At 37.0% G+C, this 13,748-nt stretch overlaps 2 protein-coding genes across 2 annotated transcripts in view; both read right to left on the reverse strand.

The window, feature by feature from the left end:
* Positions 1–1,363: 1,363 nt before the first annotated feature.
* LOC145914346 (contactin-3-like) overlaps positions 1,364–13,748 on the reverse strand; it is a 41,708-nt gene continuing 29,323 nt past the window's right edge. Inside the window, exons 28-31 of the mRNA XM_083002172.1 lie at positions 2,714–2,781; positions 2,136–2,297; positions 1,972–2,074; positions 1,364–1,539 (exon numbers count right to left, since the gene is read on the reverse strand). Of these exons, the coding sequence (XP_082858298.1) occupies positions 1,430–1,539; positions 1,972–2,074; positions 2,136–2,297; positions 2,714–2,781 (443 nt within the window). The 3' untranslated portion in view covers positions 1,364–1,429. The remainder of the gene's footprint in view (positions 1,540–1,971; positions 2,075–2,135; positions 2,298–2,713; positions 2,782–13,748) is intronic.
* Positions 2,826–7,057, reverse strand: LOC145897652 (contactin-3-like). The gene is made up of 12 exons (XM_082986044.1): positions 6,993–7,057; positions 6,684–6,835; positions 6,336–6,566; positions 6,081–6,186; positions 5,831–6,009; positions 5,413–5,691; positions 5,021–5,165; positions 4,767–4,891; positions 4,276–4,454; positions 4,147–4,216; positions 3,699–3,989; positions 2,826–2,878 (listed from the first exon to the last, which is right to left on the reverse strand). Exons 1-12 carry the CDS (start codon positions 7,055–7,057, stop codon positions 2,826–2,828), a joined length of 1,875 nt encoding a protein of 624 aa, XP_082842170.1.

A 13,748-nucleotide genomic window follows, 5' to 3' on the forward strand; every position in this document is an offset into this window, starting at 1 on the left:
ATAGTTCTCGTTCTCTGTTCCCCTCTTTTAGCTCAAGGCCGTGCGGTATTTATAATATAAACGAAATAAGAAAAAATACCGATGTGGACAGGATTATAAAAAACGTCGATGTGATTATTAAACGCAAAGCCGATTTGCACATATGTCAGAGATTAACCCATATGTCGGAGAGAGCGAAGCAATTAACCCAAAATACCATATGCGCACGTACGCTAATCAATTTGCGCAATATAACAGAAAATAACATTTAATAATAAAGTTTTGCTGCACCACTCTCCCCAACTTTGTTCGTGCTCTGCATTGAATGTCTGGTAACAGCGCTTAGACAGGGCGACTTAAAAGGAATACGCCTCTACGATAAAGAATACAAAACATCCTTATTTGCAAAACATCCCATTGTTTTTACACAAGGTTCGGATACTGATTTCACAAAATTCATTCAAATTTTAAAGGACTTTGGTGAAATAACTGATTGCAAAGCAAATATGGAAAAATTCTCTGCCTTTTTCGTTTGCCCAAATCGCTCAAACCAACATAAACCCTTTCAACTGACTGGACTTCAATGGCTACGGACTTCAGAAAATACAAGGATGAGGATATAATTGAATTGAACTTTTCCTCTTTCCTTAAAAAGCGAACATAGTAGTGAACCTTTGGGCGACCAGAGGAATAACCCTTATCGGGAAGATAACAATAGCCAAGAGTCTCATTATACCCATATTGACTTATAAATTGTGCGTATTATCAGTCGTAATCCAAAAAAAATACACTTCTAAAATTCGCGTGAAGCTCTATAGCGTTTAAGGGCGTAAAGGGGATATGGTTGATATTTGTCCAATTTAAGAAGGTGCGCGTTTTTTTAGAAGGCCAAATTTGATTTTATTCGATAGCAGGAGTGTGCAAGTTTGTTGGTTCAAAATGATTTCAACGGCATACGTTTGTGCAAGGTTTTATGGCCGAAATGTATTCGTGATGTGCGCAAAACATGGGAAAATAAGGGTGGTATGGTTTTTGTTTTGCAAATTTGACAATGTGCGCGTTTTTTTAGAACTTGGTTTTCTGGCAATTAACTGTAAGTTTATTGGATTGCAACCATGTATCGACCTTGTCAAATTCAATATTTGCATATTTCTCCAAATCCTCTTTGCCAGTAAAACCATTGTTGTCCATGACGCAATTTAAATGATTATTGTGCATATATCAATAAAACAGCAATAATTATCTTCTGTGTGTCCCTAAACCAAGTTTTGAAGGTCATCAGCCTTAATACACATATTGAGTGATTTGCTTTATTGCCCACCACAATTACTGTGGCTTGTGACCAATGAAGGTCCACTAGTATATATTATTTGAAGGGGAAAAAATGATTGCAGCTGCATTGGACAAAACACAGAAAGAGTGTCCAGGCCTGTTATAGAGGGCGCTATGGTCAACGAAGACGTGGCAAAGGTTGAACAGGCACTACAAATACTACAAAAATAGAGAACACAAGGAGTGCAACGATTCGGATGATGAGGTATATATCACATGTTTTTTTTTCTGCAAAACAAAATCTAGTTGTTACGTCATCTAATAGCATTATTTCTGCTCCTCTGAGAAAAACAGTAGCTTTTGACGATGGCCAAATGCACTGATTGGATTCCATTATTTTTGCTACAATACTTTTGTTTTTATTAAATAATTGAAAAAAAATTAAATAATATGATAAATTTTGAACTAAAATACACAAAAATTCATCATCAACAGATAAGAACTCCCACAATCAGACACATCACAAATTATTATCCAGTCCGACAATGGAGTTGTTACGTAACCAATAAAACATACAATAAACAGCCAATTTCTGTCCACAAAAAAAAATACGTATGTACCTTTAATAAATTACAACCTAATTACTTTGGTTCTACGATTATTTATATTTTTACATAAATAATTATTATTTATAATAGTACAAAGTGTTTTTCAATTCACCTTCTATATGAATCATCAATGGTTTACTATATGGTCCTTTCCCAGCTAAGTTTGCAACTCTCATTTTCACCCAGTAATATGTGTTGACATTTGAAACATCGACCTTTCATTTAAAGCAAAATATTAAAATTTTGTAAACATCAAGAATTTTTATTGCTGTGTACCTTGAAGACAGTTTGTGTTGCATGAACATCATGTTCAATATTTGTAACCGACGAACTTCCACTAGGTGGTGTTGGAGTATCTGCACCATCATATAATTCTTCTTTTTGCAAAAGTATCTCATAGGTTACAATTTTTGCTCCATAATACCTTTTTTGGAATCCCTGTGAAAGTAATTTTTTTTAAAAAGCTGTTTATAAACTTGTCAAGTGTGCTATATTAATGCATGAAATTTAATTGTTCCTTGCAGCAAGGGTTGCTCCCCAGGCGTACTATATTTTGAAAATCTGTTTTTCGGGCACAATTGAACATAACTTTTATTCACCGACGCTTCACCTGCTGTTTAGCTAGGCTTTATCGAAGTTGTTGTGTTTGAGGAGTGACCTCAACAGAAGTGAAGTATTTAATTCCTTATGAAGCCAAGCTGTATGGGAGGGGAATTGACCGTGAATAAAATGTGTGTTTAATTGTGCCAGAAGATTATTAAAATATTTGTCATAGCATAAAGAAACCAGTTTAAAGCTTGGGAAAAGATATTTGTTTCTAAATACACTAATTTTTGCTGAACACATCCTGTTACCTCCCAAGTTACAACCAGTTTTCCCTCTTCATGATTTCCAGATATTCCTGTAGGTGCTGATACAGGAGCTGTGAAAATAAGGATGCAACATACATTTTCAGCTTTGTATTTATTACTTCATAGCAAAAGTCTTAGGGTAAAGTGCTTTCATAAAGAAAGCCCAGTCTGTACAAATAAAATCAAAAAGTGTGCATATTAACCGAAATGGTCAGTAAGTTGTTGTTTGGGCAATGCTGAAAAGTAAATTAATGCAGGATTTATCGACAACCTCAGGTGGTGTGAGTAATAACATTCGATACTTTTTTTCTGAAATTGACTTTTTTCCAACGCCACTTATTGTGCGTGGCACAGGTGGAAACTTCACAAATAAGAACTGATGATGCTTTTAGCGAATTATAAGGTTCACAGGCTTCGCAGCCAAGGCATTGCAGCCAAGCTGGATCAGCCACTTTTTCCCGACAAGTCGGAGCGAGATCTAAAGAATCAAGCTCCCGGTGAGGTTTGAACTCACGACCCTGGGCTAACCAGGCCCAACGCTCTACCAACTGAGCTACAGGAGCTTAGTGGTTTCACGGGGTATATTGTGGTCAAGGTACACTGGTGCGCAAGCGCACAACTTGCCAGGCGACCTTCACAACGTAGAGGATCTCTACCACCGTAATCAGTCAACGCAGAAGTAATGCCATGCTTTCGCATAGCATGCGCAAAGGGCCTGCGCAGTGGGGCGATCCTGCCTTGATGCTATGCGAAAGCGTGGTATTACTTCTGCGTTTAGCGAAACATGTTTTCTTTATAATAAACTGCTTTTTGACACAAGGTTATACTTTGTATTACAATTTTGGTTGAGGCTTCACAAATTTATTTAATTGTTTCTTAGTAAAGGCATTTACAAGATTTACTAAGACACATTCAAAGATTTTTTTGATTGTTTGAAAACCTGTTACTTTACTATTATCTTGAATTTCACATTTCTGGGTACATTTACCTCCAGCCATGGTAATGTTCCATTCGGTTTCTGCACTGGCTTCACTTTTTTCCATCTTGTTCCATGCATAAACACGATATGAGTAATAATTATATGGAAGTAAGTTATCAACTGTGCATGATGTTGTGTTTGTAGAACAAGCTTGACTCCATTCTGTGTCATATTCTCCTTTCTTTTCAGCTTCATAACTAGTTATGGAGGCTCCATTTGATTTAGGTTCGTTCCATGTAACAAGTTGAGAGTTGGACGATGATAACATTATCTTCACATTGGTTGGTGCACCAGGTGGGACTAGAATACAATTGGGTCTTATAAACAAACTTAATATTAAAATCATATTTGTGAATATTTAAAAATATTAATGACTCTGCATTATAGTTTTAGCGAAAAGATAAAGAATTAATGCTTTCCCAAATTGTACCGAAAACATCAACACAGATTTGTTTACAATCAGTTGAAACTTCAGTAGCTGCACAACATTCATATTCCCCAATTTGTTGACTTCCAACATCACGCAACTGGAAAAAAGTATCATATCTGAAACAGCAAAAGCGACAAAATTGCTTTATGTACTTACCTCCAAAACTCCACCAGTAGCTTTGTAGTGAGAATCAATATTGCTGATTGTTTTGTTATTTTGTTTCCAGCTCCATGAAACTTCCAATTTTGTGTCATGTTTTTCAAAACATTCAAGTTCAACTGCATCCCCAGCTTCAAGTACTTGGGTTGTCGAATATTGGATGATTACAGTTGGAGCTGGAAACAAAATTAATATGTGGGTAAACCAGCTTCCTTGGATGTATATTTCTCTATTTTCTGTGCAGGTTTTTAGTAGATGGAAAAACTGAGTCAAAATTTCAGTATGCAGAAAATAAAATTCATGGCTGCAAGCATTTTTAACCCTCGCTTCTGTAACTGGTTATCAAGCCACAAACACAAATTACCCGGACAAAAATTAATTAAAGATCTGATATTTTATCCCAATATCACAGTAAATATTTTTTTCCGATTTTTTTGTGAATCAGAAACATATTCTAGAAAGCCAATCGATACAATATTTCAACTTGCCAAAAACTTGAAGTTGAGTTTTGCAAGAAATTGATCCAAGTTTGTTTGTAACGACACAAGTATATTCTGCCTCATCTGATGTTGTGATATTCATAATTTCCAATAACTTGTTGTATATTTTGGGTCTGTAAAGACAGCAAGAATTCAATGACTTTTATAAAACAAGGAAGACCTGTAGAAAATGAAAAATGTTGATCAAGGCCAATCAACCACAACTTTTACTGTGTCTTAAAAATCTAATAATAATTACATACTTATCACTACTGCTGAGTGAATCAAAACCCTTCAACCATTTAATTGTTGGGGGAGGTTTTCCTGTTGCATCACACTCCATTATGACATCACTGTTCATTACAACGTTCGTTATCTTAGGTAAGGGTTTATGAAATGTAGGTTTGACTGCAAGGAAAATTGTTGGTTGTTAACAAATAAAAATTTACTCTGTATCATTTCTCTGTAACCTCTAAAAACTATGTTTATACATACAGAAGTAATACCATGCTTTCGCATAGCACGACAGGATCGTCCCACTGCACAGGCCCTTTATATTTGGCGACAGCTCTAATATTCTGATCATGCTGGATCAGCCACTATAATGCCTTGGCTGCGAAGCCTGTGAACCTTATAAATATACAAAATTACTCACTTGCAACTGCAAAATGTGCACTTGAAAAAAGGTACCCAATAGAATTGTAAGCAACACACTGATACATTCCTTCATCTGTAACATTGACTGATTGTAATGTTAGTTCACTTCCCCCGTCTACATTACTGATAACAATGTGATCTGTGTTGAAAAGTTCTTCTCCATCTTTCAGCCATGTATAAGAAGCTTGTGGTTGAGCAGATGCTGAACATCTCATACTGTGAGTTGATGAACGATCTGCTACCTCAGATGATATTTCCTCACTCCACTCTGGTTTGACTTCAAATATGTAACAAAAGAATTTTAAGCTTAAACTGTATTAATTCTTAATATCCGTCAGTAGATTTGATGTTGAATGTACTGGGGAAATTTAATTATGTATTTTATCAAAAATTGTCAATAAAAATGATAAACATACGCAATACTTCAAGTCTCCCTCTGGCCACAGTATTGTATATATTACTAGCTTCACATATATAAGTTCCAGCCATGTCCTCTGTTATATTGTGTAGCAGGAGTTGTCCTGATTCTGTGATTTGGTGACCATCAGGTAACTTGGGTTCAGCTACTTTTTTCCAATGAATTCGTGGAGTTGGGCTGAAATGTGAAGGTAATACTTGGGAATTAATCATGTTTCATGGATTTGCATGGATTGATTCGTGACTTACTTTCCTTTTGCCAAACATTGGATAAGTGCAGATCCTCCTTTTATTGCTCTCGTTATTTCTGAAGGTTTTATCAGAAAATCAACTGCTGATGGTTGGTTGCTTATTGCTAAAAGAAGGTCACACAATGATTTCTTTCAAAACCTAATGTTGTCATGATAACTGCTTATAAACATTTCACTACAAAACATTCAATGACAGTCTACATACATGTTTCTGCTTAAACTACTCCATATTAATCAAGAAATTAATTCTTACCCAAATATTGAACCTCCAACCGAATAGGACTTGATTTTTGTTCAAACACTTCCCCACTCATTGCCCAATTCCATCTCACAACACACTTGTATAACCCAGTATCTGCTTGTGTTGGTTTAACAAAATACAAACTCCCATCAAGTTGAGACACATAATGAGTTTTGTCATTTTCAACAATAGATTTAAATCCATTTATATTTACTTTTTCCCAGCAGAACTCAACTTGATTATCTGAAAATCCACACAGGAAAACTTAGTGATGCAGATATTTAAATTCACCTGATTCATCACGAGAACTTCAGTTTTAATTTGTAAATAAAACAACTTTTTCCAAATAAATCAACTTACTTGGTGCATAATTTGTTTTAGGACAAGAAATGGAATCTCCAACCCTGATGGCAATAGTTACTGGTCTTGTATTTTCATGGGGAAAAGGATAGATGTCTAAATGAATTAGTTGTACAAGTACTTCATATTGAATGTTGCAAAAGTTATCAAGACTAATTCAAGAAAACTCACATGCGAATGTAAGGTTGCCATAGTTACTGACAACGATGCCGTCATCACATGTGACGACACAATGGTAGCTTCCCTGGTCACGTGGTTGTGGGTTCGAGATTGTTAACTTCCCGCCCAAATTATGGCATCGAGATCCACCTGTCAATCACGGTAGATACTTTAACCACCTTACGGACGGTCGAAACGGGATTTCCCCGGTTCATCGTGATATGGTTAAACTAGCGTTTCGGACATGTTTGTTGGGAATATCATTGTTTCCGAACTAAAATAGTTACACGTCCTAAAGTGTCGAAATTCACGGTCTTTAAGAAAATCTGCCAAAAAACAATATGCTTTTAGTGGGTAACAACGTTTTTGGCGTAAATAAACTAAATATTAGAGTTATAATATTGCAAAGTCTTCGTGAAAACTTAAGTTGAGTAGCCTCGCATGAAACGGGGAAATCCCGTTTCGCCCGTCCGTGAGGTGGTTAAAGTATCTACCGTCAATCACAATTTCATTCAACCAATAGTTTTTGAACATTTGAAATTAGAAAGGCAACTTTGGAGTTGAGGTTTACTTGTTGAATTAATGAAAGAATTGTCAAAACAATGAGATTGTTTACAACTGATAAATTATATTCTCTCTCAGGTGAGTAATTTGTGGCATCTTTGATAACCGCGGGTCGGTTATGTCGGTTATATCTAAACCAAATAAACTACAGACTCCCATTGGGTCCATTTTGTTGCGCCAGACCTTGCACTATCGCAATATTGGCGTTATTTTGGCTAAACCAAGAAAAGGGTTTCGCAATGACAACCGAGGAACTTTGAAACTGGCCAGATTCACCCTGAAATTCGGCATTTATCGATGTTTTACCAAAAATAAGCAGGTTGTTGCAAAAAACTTTATCCTGGATTCTTTTCAAATTGTAAGTATATACAGTTAGGCATTTTTTATGTGACGTCACTTACCGAAGTTACACGCAATGACCAAATCATTATCGACAACAAGGTACAACAGCAAGGAAATTTGTCTCCACTTGAACAATGAAACCCACCTTGAAGGTAAGGGTGTTAGGTTCCTCATTATCAGTAACCCTCTTTTGTACCCTCTTACCCTAAAACAGTTTAGGTGTGTTTTTTCGGTAACGTGTAACCTTGCCTAATGACGTCAAATTGACGTATTTTCTGGCGTGACGTCACAGTGTATCGGGACGGTATTGAGGGTTTTCCCTATATCTGGAACATTGATCCAAATTGCTACCTACAGTTACATCAGGAGTTTCTAATGTTTCACTAAACAACTTACTTGTTTTCAAGGGTTTGTTGTCCTTCCTCCACGAATAAATCGGATTATTGAGGTTAGTTTTACACTTGAACGTAATATCAGCTGTAGAATGAAGTGGAACAACTTGATCTTGCGGTTCAACTTCGAAAACATTTCCTGCTGCAAAATATACAAAAAAGTGTTGTAAAATAGTTTCAAAAAAACTCCCATACCTTGGCATTGTGATGTCATAAGCAGAACAAAACCAATAGATGTTACACAGTGGTGGAAACTAAACATGTTCAGGTTCGGACTGTTCTTCGTTGAGCCACAGGTGTTCTTAAGCCCCAGCATGACGTCAACGTGGTGGTTCGTTCGCTGGGGTTCAACACCTTCTATTACTTTAAACCTAAACCTAAAAAGTATGAATAAATGTTTCTGTAATGTTAGCGGAAATTGTTGTCATTATTTGGAAGATTTTATTGAAACACAAATCGTAATCGAGTCCCGGTTTGATTCCAAAATAATTTCTAAAGCGTTAACAAAGCTGTACAGGGAAATTACGACGCAAATTTACGCGAATTCTTCACAGAAAATCCTGACTTTATCACCCACGGAGGATGGCAGTGTGCCGTAGGATCGCAGCAAGTCGAAATTTGGTGGCAACCGAATCACACATCCTGAACATTCACTAATACAAAAGTACAGTTGGTCCATGCAAATTATTTGTCACAAATTCATGACAAATGTGGTATAACATCAACAAGGACAAAAAGGTTAGTTTTGTAAGTTGGTATCTCATCATTTCACCAACGCTACAATGTTTGCAGTAGCGAGGTGAACGTCACCAGCTCATCAGCATACAAGTTTGGGGTTTCAATGCACAGAGTTCGATCACAAGTCTGGCGTATTACTTGCAACAATTTCGATCAAAATTGCAGTCATCGCAACATTTAATTCGCATGAGTGCCTATCGTATGTTGGCAACATTTAATGCACTCAAATCATTTACACATATAAAAAACAAGCATTTTAAAGTTTATATCATAAGTTGCATGTATACAATTTAAAATTCTAAAATATTGAAATTTGGAGTCCCATCGATACAGCAATATGACTTTTGCTATAAAAAGACAACATCAATTCCACAAAACATTGACAGGTTGTAGCGTAAGGGTGCGTTTATTAGGAGATAAACAGCTCACTGCTGCCTTTTAACGGTTAAATTACTTGTGTAGAAAATTAACCTCTTCTACATGACTTTATAATTTCGCTTGAACACGGAGGTATGACTTCCTGTGAGTCAGTGTTTCACCCAAACTTTTTTAACACGGAATACCGCACGGTTTTTAAAATCAGGAACATCAAAAAATTGCGGCTTTGAGTAATTATAATAATATTGGTAGCAAACCACATCGTTCGTTGGCTGTAAGACTGAACGCCAAAAAAAATATGTGCAAGATTTCTATGTTTCTAAATGCTGTGAATTACTTTGTGTTGATGGATCTATGCCGATGGTCGTACGGATGTAGACCTCAGGCGCTCGGCGGTCTTAATCTTATTTAAATACATTATACTAAATTTTTTTAAAAAAGATTCATTGCTTTGAAAAATGTTTGCGTTTTCAAAGTTTCTTGGTCGGTTTCTGGTTCATGTCAAAGAAACTTTTCTCTCGATAAAAAGAAGCCAAGCCTGCAGTTGAGCAAATGTTGTGAGACCAGACCTAGTGGTGGGACACAAGCCGATCTTAAGAAAAATATTGTCTTGTCGCATTCTTTTGCTTAATATTTAACTACACAATAAATCAAAGTTTGCTTCACTGCACAGCGCCAATTTAGTTTGCGTAAGAGTTGGTTTGTTTATTTTATTTTAGATTTGTGTCAAAACTGTAGTTGTTTATGTTGTTGTAATAAACTTCCCAATGCTCAAATGTTCCAGGAGTTTGGAACCCACAAATTACGTAACCAAAAATGTGAAAAAATTCCAGTTAAAGATCGTCATTTTTCATGCAGTTGCAGATCGTCATTTTTCATGCAGTTGCAGATCGTCATTTTTCGTGCAGTTGCAGATCGTCATTTTTAATGACAAAACAATGAAAATAAGCGGTCCTGTTCGGTATATTTGATATTTAAACCGAAATCTTGGTTAGCCAGTAAATGTTTCCTTACATATTCATCTCAGTGCGTTCGTTCGTTTGCATTTTATAAAATAACAAAATCAAAGTTAAATACGCTCACACACGACGAAGGGAAAGGAGAATATTTGTCATCTGCTCGCTGAACGCCCAGGCATCGGATCCGTGGTCACAACATATACATGGTGGGAACGAGTGTAAAAGTACTACGTTCATAAGAAGTTGGCAATGAGTATCAAATTATTATTTATTAATGGCTACAATTGGCAAAGGCTCGTCCAGCAAATATTATTGACCAATTTTAAGCACTGAAATAGAGATATTTTAAAATGCAAATGGTTGCAAATGGGGAGTTAAAATGTTATGACAATAGGTATGACGTCAACATAGCCGTCTCACCATAATGAATCCCTAACGCTCAAATGTTCCAGGAGTTTGGAACCCACAAATTACGTAACCAAAAATGTGAAAAAAACTGCAGTTACAGATCGTCATTTTTCACTGAACAACTTACTTGTATCCAATGGTTGGTTGTCTTTCCTCCACGAATAAATCGGATTATTGAGGTTAGTTTTACACTTGAACGTAATATCAGCTGTAGAAGCAAGTGGAACAACTTGATCTTGAGGTTCAACGACGAAAACCTCCGCTGTCACCAAATAAACAAAACATTTGGTGAAAAATACGCTACCAACCTGAGTAAATATCCAAATGCGTTGTCACTTTGCTAATGTTCGAGACTCTGAAATAAACAGAGCGATGATTAAACTAACTTGCCGAAGCATGCGGGATTTACACCAGCCGGCGTCATGCCGTGACGGCGTGATTTTCTCGCTTGAAGGGGCTGGCGGTGGAGTTAAATCTGATTTAACTTTTCCGTCAGCCGCGATGAACCGAAGCTTGTTTTCGTCGGGTATTTGACTTGTTAGGATTAAATTTAGGTGGTTTTAGTGTACTCAGTAACAATTATTATTGAAACACAAAGTTTAATGTTTAAGTTGCCCTGTGACTGACAACAATAACATTATGAGGTCAGTTGGCAAGACAAAACCAGTGCTGTTGTAACAAAGTTATATATCGACGCCTCCATCTTTCCGCACCGCGAACCGCGTCTGGTGTGAATTCCGCTTCCTACTTCAATGACCCCCCAATAAACTTTTGCGTCGGTTTTTGTAAAAGTTAATTTTTGTCCAATTATCGTCATTTGCCCAATAAAGACTTGGTAAAAGCCCGACATGACTGAACAAACTTTGACACTTCTGACACAATTAAACGCATACGAGGCCCCGGTTGCATTTATATTGATCCCAGTTTAGTGATAACCCCTTTCAAGTGACTTACCTACACAGAGCCTCACACTTCCTTCAATTTATTTAATTTAAAGAATTGTTAAAGTTGTTCACACTGAAAAAATACAAAAGTTTGAATACCGATAAAATCATGAGGGGGGAATCACCGTCCGTCGTAGAATCTCAGTATTTCTTAATATTTTCTACGCATGAGGATGTACTGAAAGATGCCAAGTTCGTCTTTACCCTAAACAGCTTCAACCCCTGCTCTAACTTCTGCTCAAACCTCTGTCTGATCGTTCATAGAACGAAGCTGCCCCCCTCTGTGGCCAAACTTCCGTCATAACTTTTTGTTTCGCAACTTCGTCACAACCGAGCTGAAGGCAGACAAAGTCACCCTTGGTTAATGATTGCCACGAGACCTAGTAGGTTCCCTGGTCGTAATATCCACACCCAGAACTACTAAATAAATATTCTGTTTGAAAAAAAAACTTTTGCCACCACACGTTGACAACTTGTTTAACTTTACTTAAAAAAGGAATAACTTAGAAAAGGAATCATAATTTAACCTTTCCATCCCGTGCATACAAACAACTCAAATCATCTTTGCATCACTAAAATTATTGAAAATGTAACGCACTTTGATCAAACAAACGCTTTTTTGAGAATAAAAAGACTGGCCCATACTGTTGTTAACATTGTCATGTTTCATGTTCGAAAAAACGTTTCGGCAAGAACTTATGTCATCATCCGTCTGACTGACGCGGTTGGTGTAGCTCAATTATTATATGGAGCTGACCTGACTGACGTCATTGATAAGGCTCGCGGGTGGTGACGTTACGTTATGTTGTTATAGGTCACACACCACTAGATGCGGTAAGCGACGCAAAACGCAAAAAAAACACATTAAACATTGAGTAGAAATAGTGGTACAGAAGTCTCCTGCTGATGGAGTCGCTGTCCATACAACAACAACAACAACTTAATGTGGACGACACTTCTGCACCAATATTTCTTTTTTTTTATTCTGCGCCCATCCATACCGAATTATCACCTGAACAAACTCTATATAAAGTCATGCACAGCCTACTATCGATCTAAAACGTGTCAAATTGTTAGAACTGAGGAAGTTTGCTTGTTATAACAAACCACCTAACGGGTTTAGTGGGTTTTATGAATTTATGTCATATGTTGATGCATTGCAATGATGTAAACTTGAACCTGCTTGTGATGAAATGTCAGACTTTGCAACGTTCTATTTGCGCGAACCTCCATCTCATGCCACGTATTTAATTGTGTCGACGTTGCTCAAACATAGCTGGCCCGAATAAATACCCGTCAAAATTTACGATGGAACTGACGTTGTCCCTGATACCAAATATGGGCAATTTACGTGGATGTAAGAAATGTTCGGTTCTTAGAGTTAACATCACCACAGTGAGCTTTCAAGTGTGGATTTTTGTGACCAAACACACATTTCTCTTATTTAATGGGTGTTAAAGCTTATATTCTTCCTTTTGATATCCTGGGACTTCACATCATCACATGTATAGCGTGACGTGTTACTAAGCAACCATGAACGAAATTTCAACTGCAACGATTTTTAATAAACCAGCATCCACTTACTTTGGTTTAATTTTAGTTATATTTTGTGTTGAAAAAGTTGACCAGGGGTTCTATAATGTAACTTAACCAACGATGCGGAAAGTTAAGGTGAACAACATTCCCAGCAACATGACGTAAGCAGTTTAATCACGTGATACGGTGTGTGGTGAGGAGTGGAGGAAGATAGCGATTAACATTCCAGCTTTTCATTATTCGACACGAACTGCGGGAAACATATTCAATGTTTAATCCACGTTCAAACACACCGAGAACTCGGGTGTAAAACAAACAACAATTAATCTCGTACCTCCGAACCACAATCGTGTTGAAACGTGGTGTGTGCGAACAAAGGTGGAGTTTACTTGTGGGCTTTAAACTTTGGGCGAGAACTTCATCTACCTGATCCAAGAAGTTGTGAAATTAGAGTATTTGTTTAATGTTGTAAACTTTGTACGGGTAATTCATCTTTTGTTCGCTTTTATCATGGCAACTTTCCAGTGGTACGAGGTTATTTCAAACACTAGACACGCCCATGAACCACCCACTGATTCGTCAGAACACAAACAGACGTGACCTCAGTAACATTCTGTTTGAACTTGCAGAGTGTCGGTTGGAAAT

The sequence above is a fragment of the Ascidia mentula genome, chromosome 1, assembly GCF_947561715.1.
Source record: "Ascidia mentula chromosome 1, kaAscMent1.1, whole genome shotgun sequence".
In the NCBI taxonomy this organism is placed as follows: domain Eukaryota; kingdom Metazoa; phylum Chordata; class Ascidiacea; order Phlebobranchia; family Ascidiidae; genus Ascidia; species Ascidia mentula.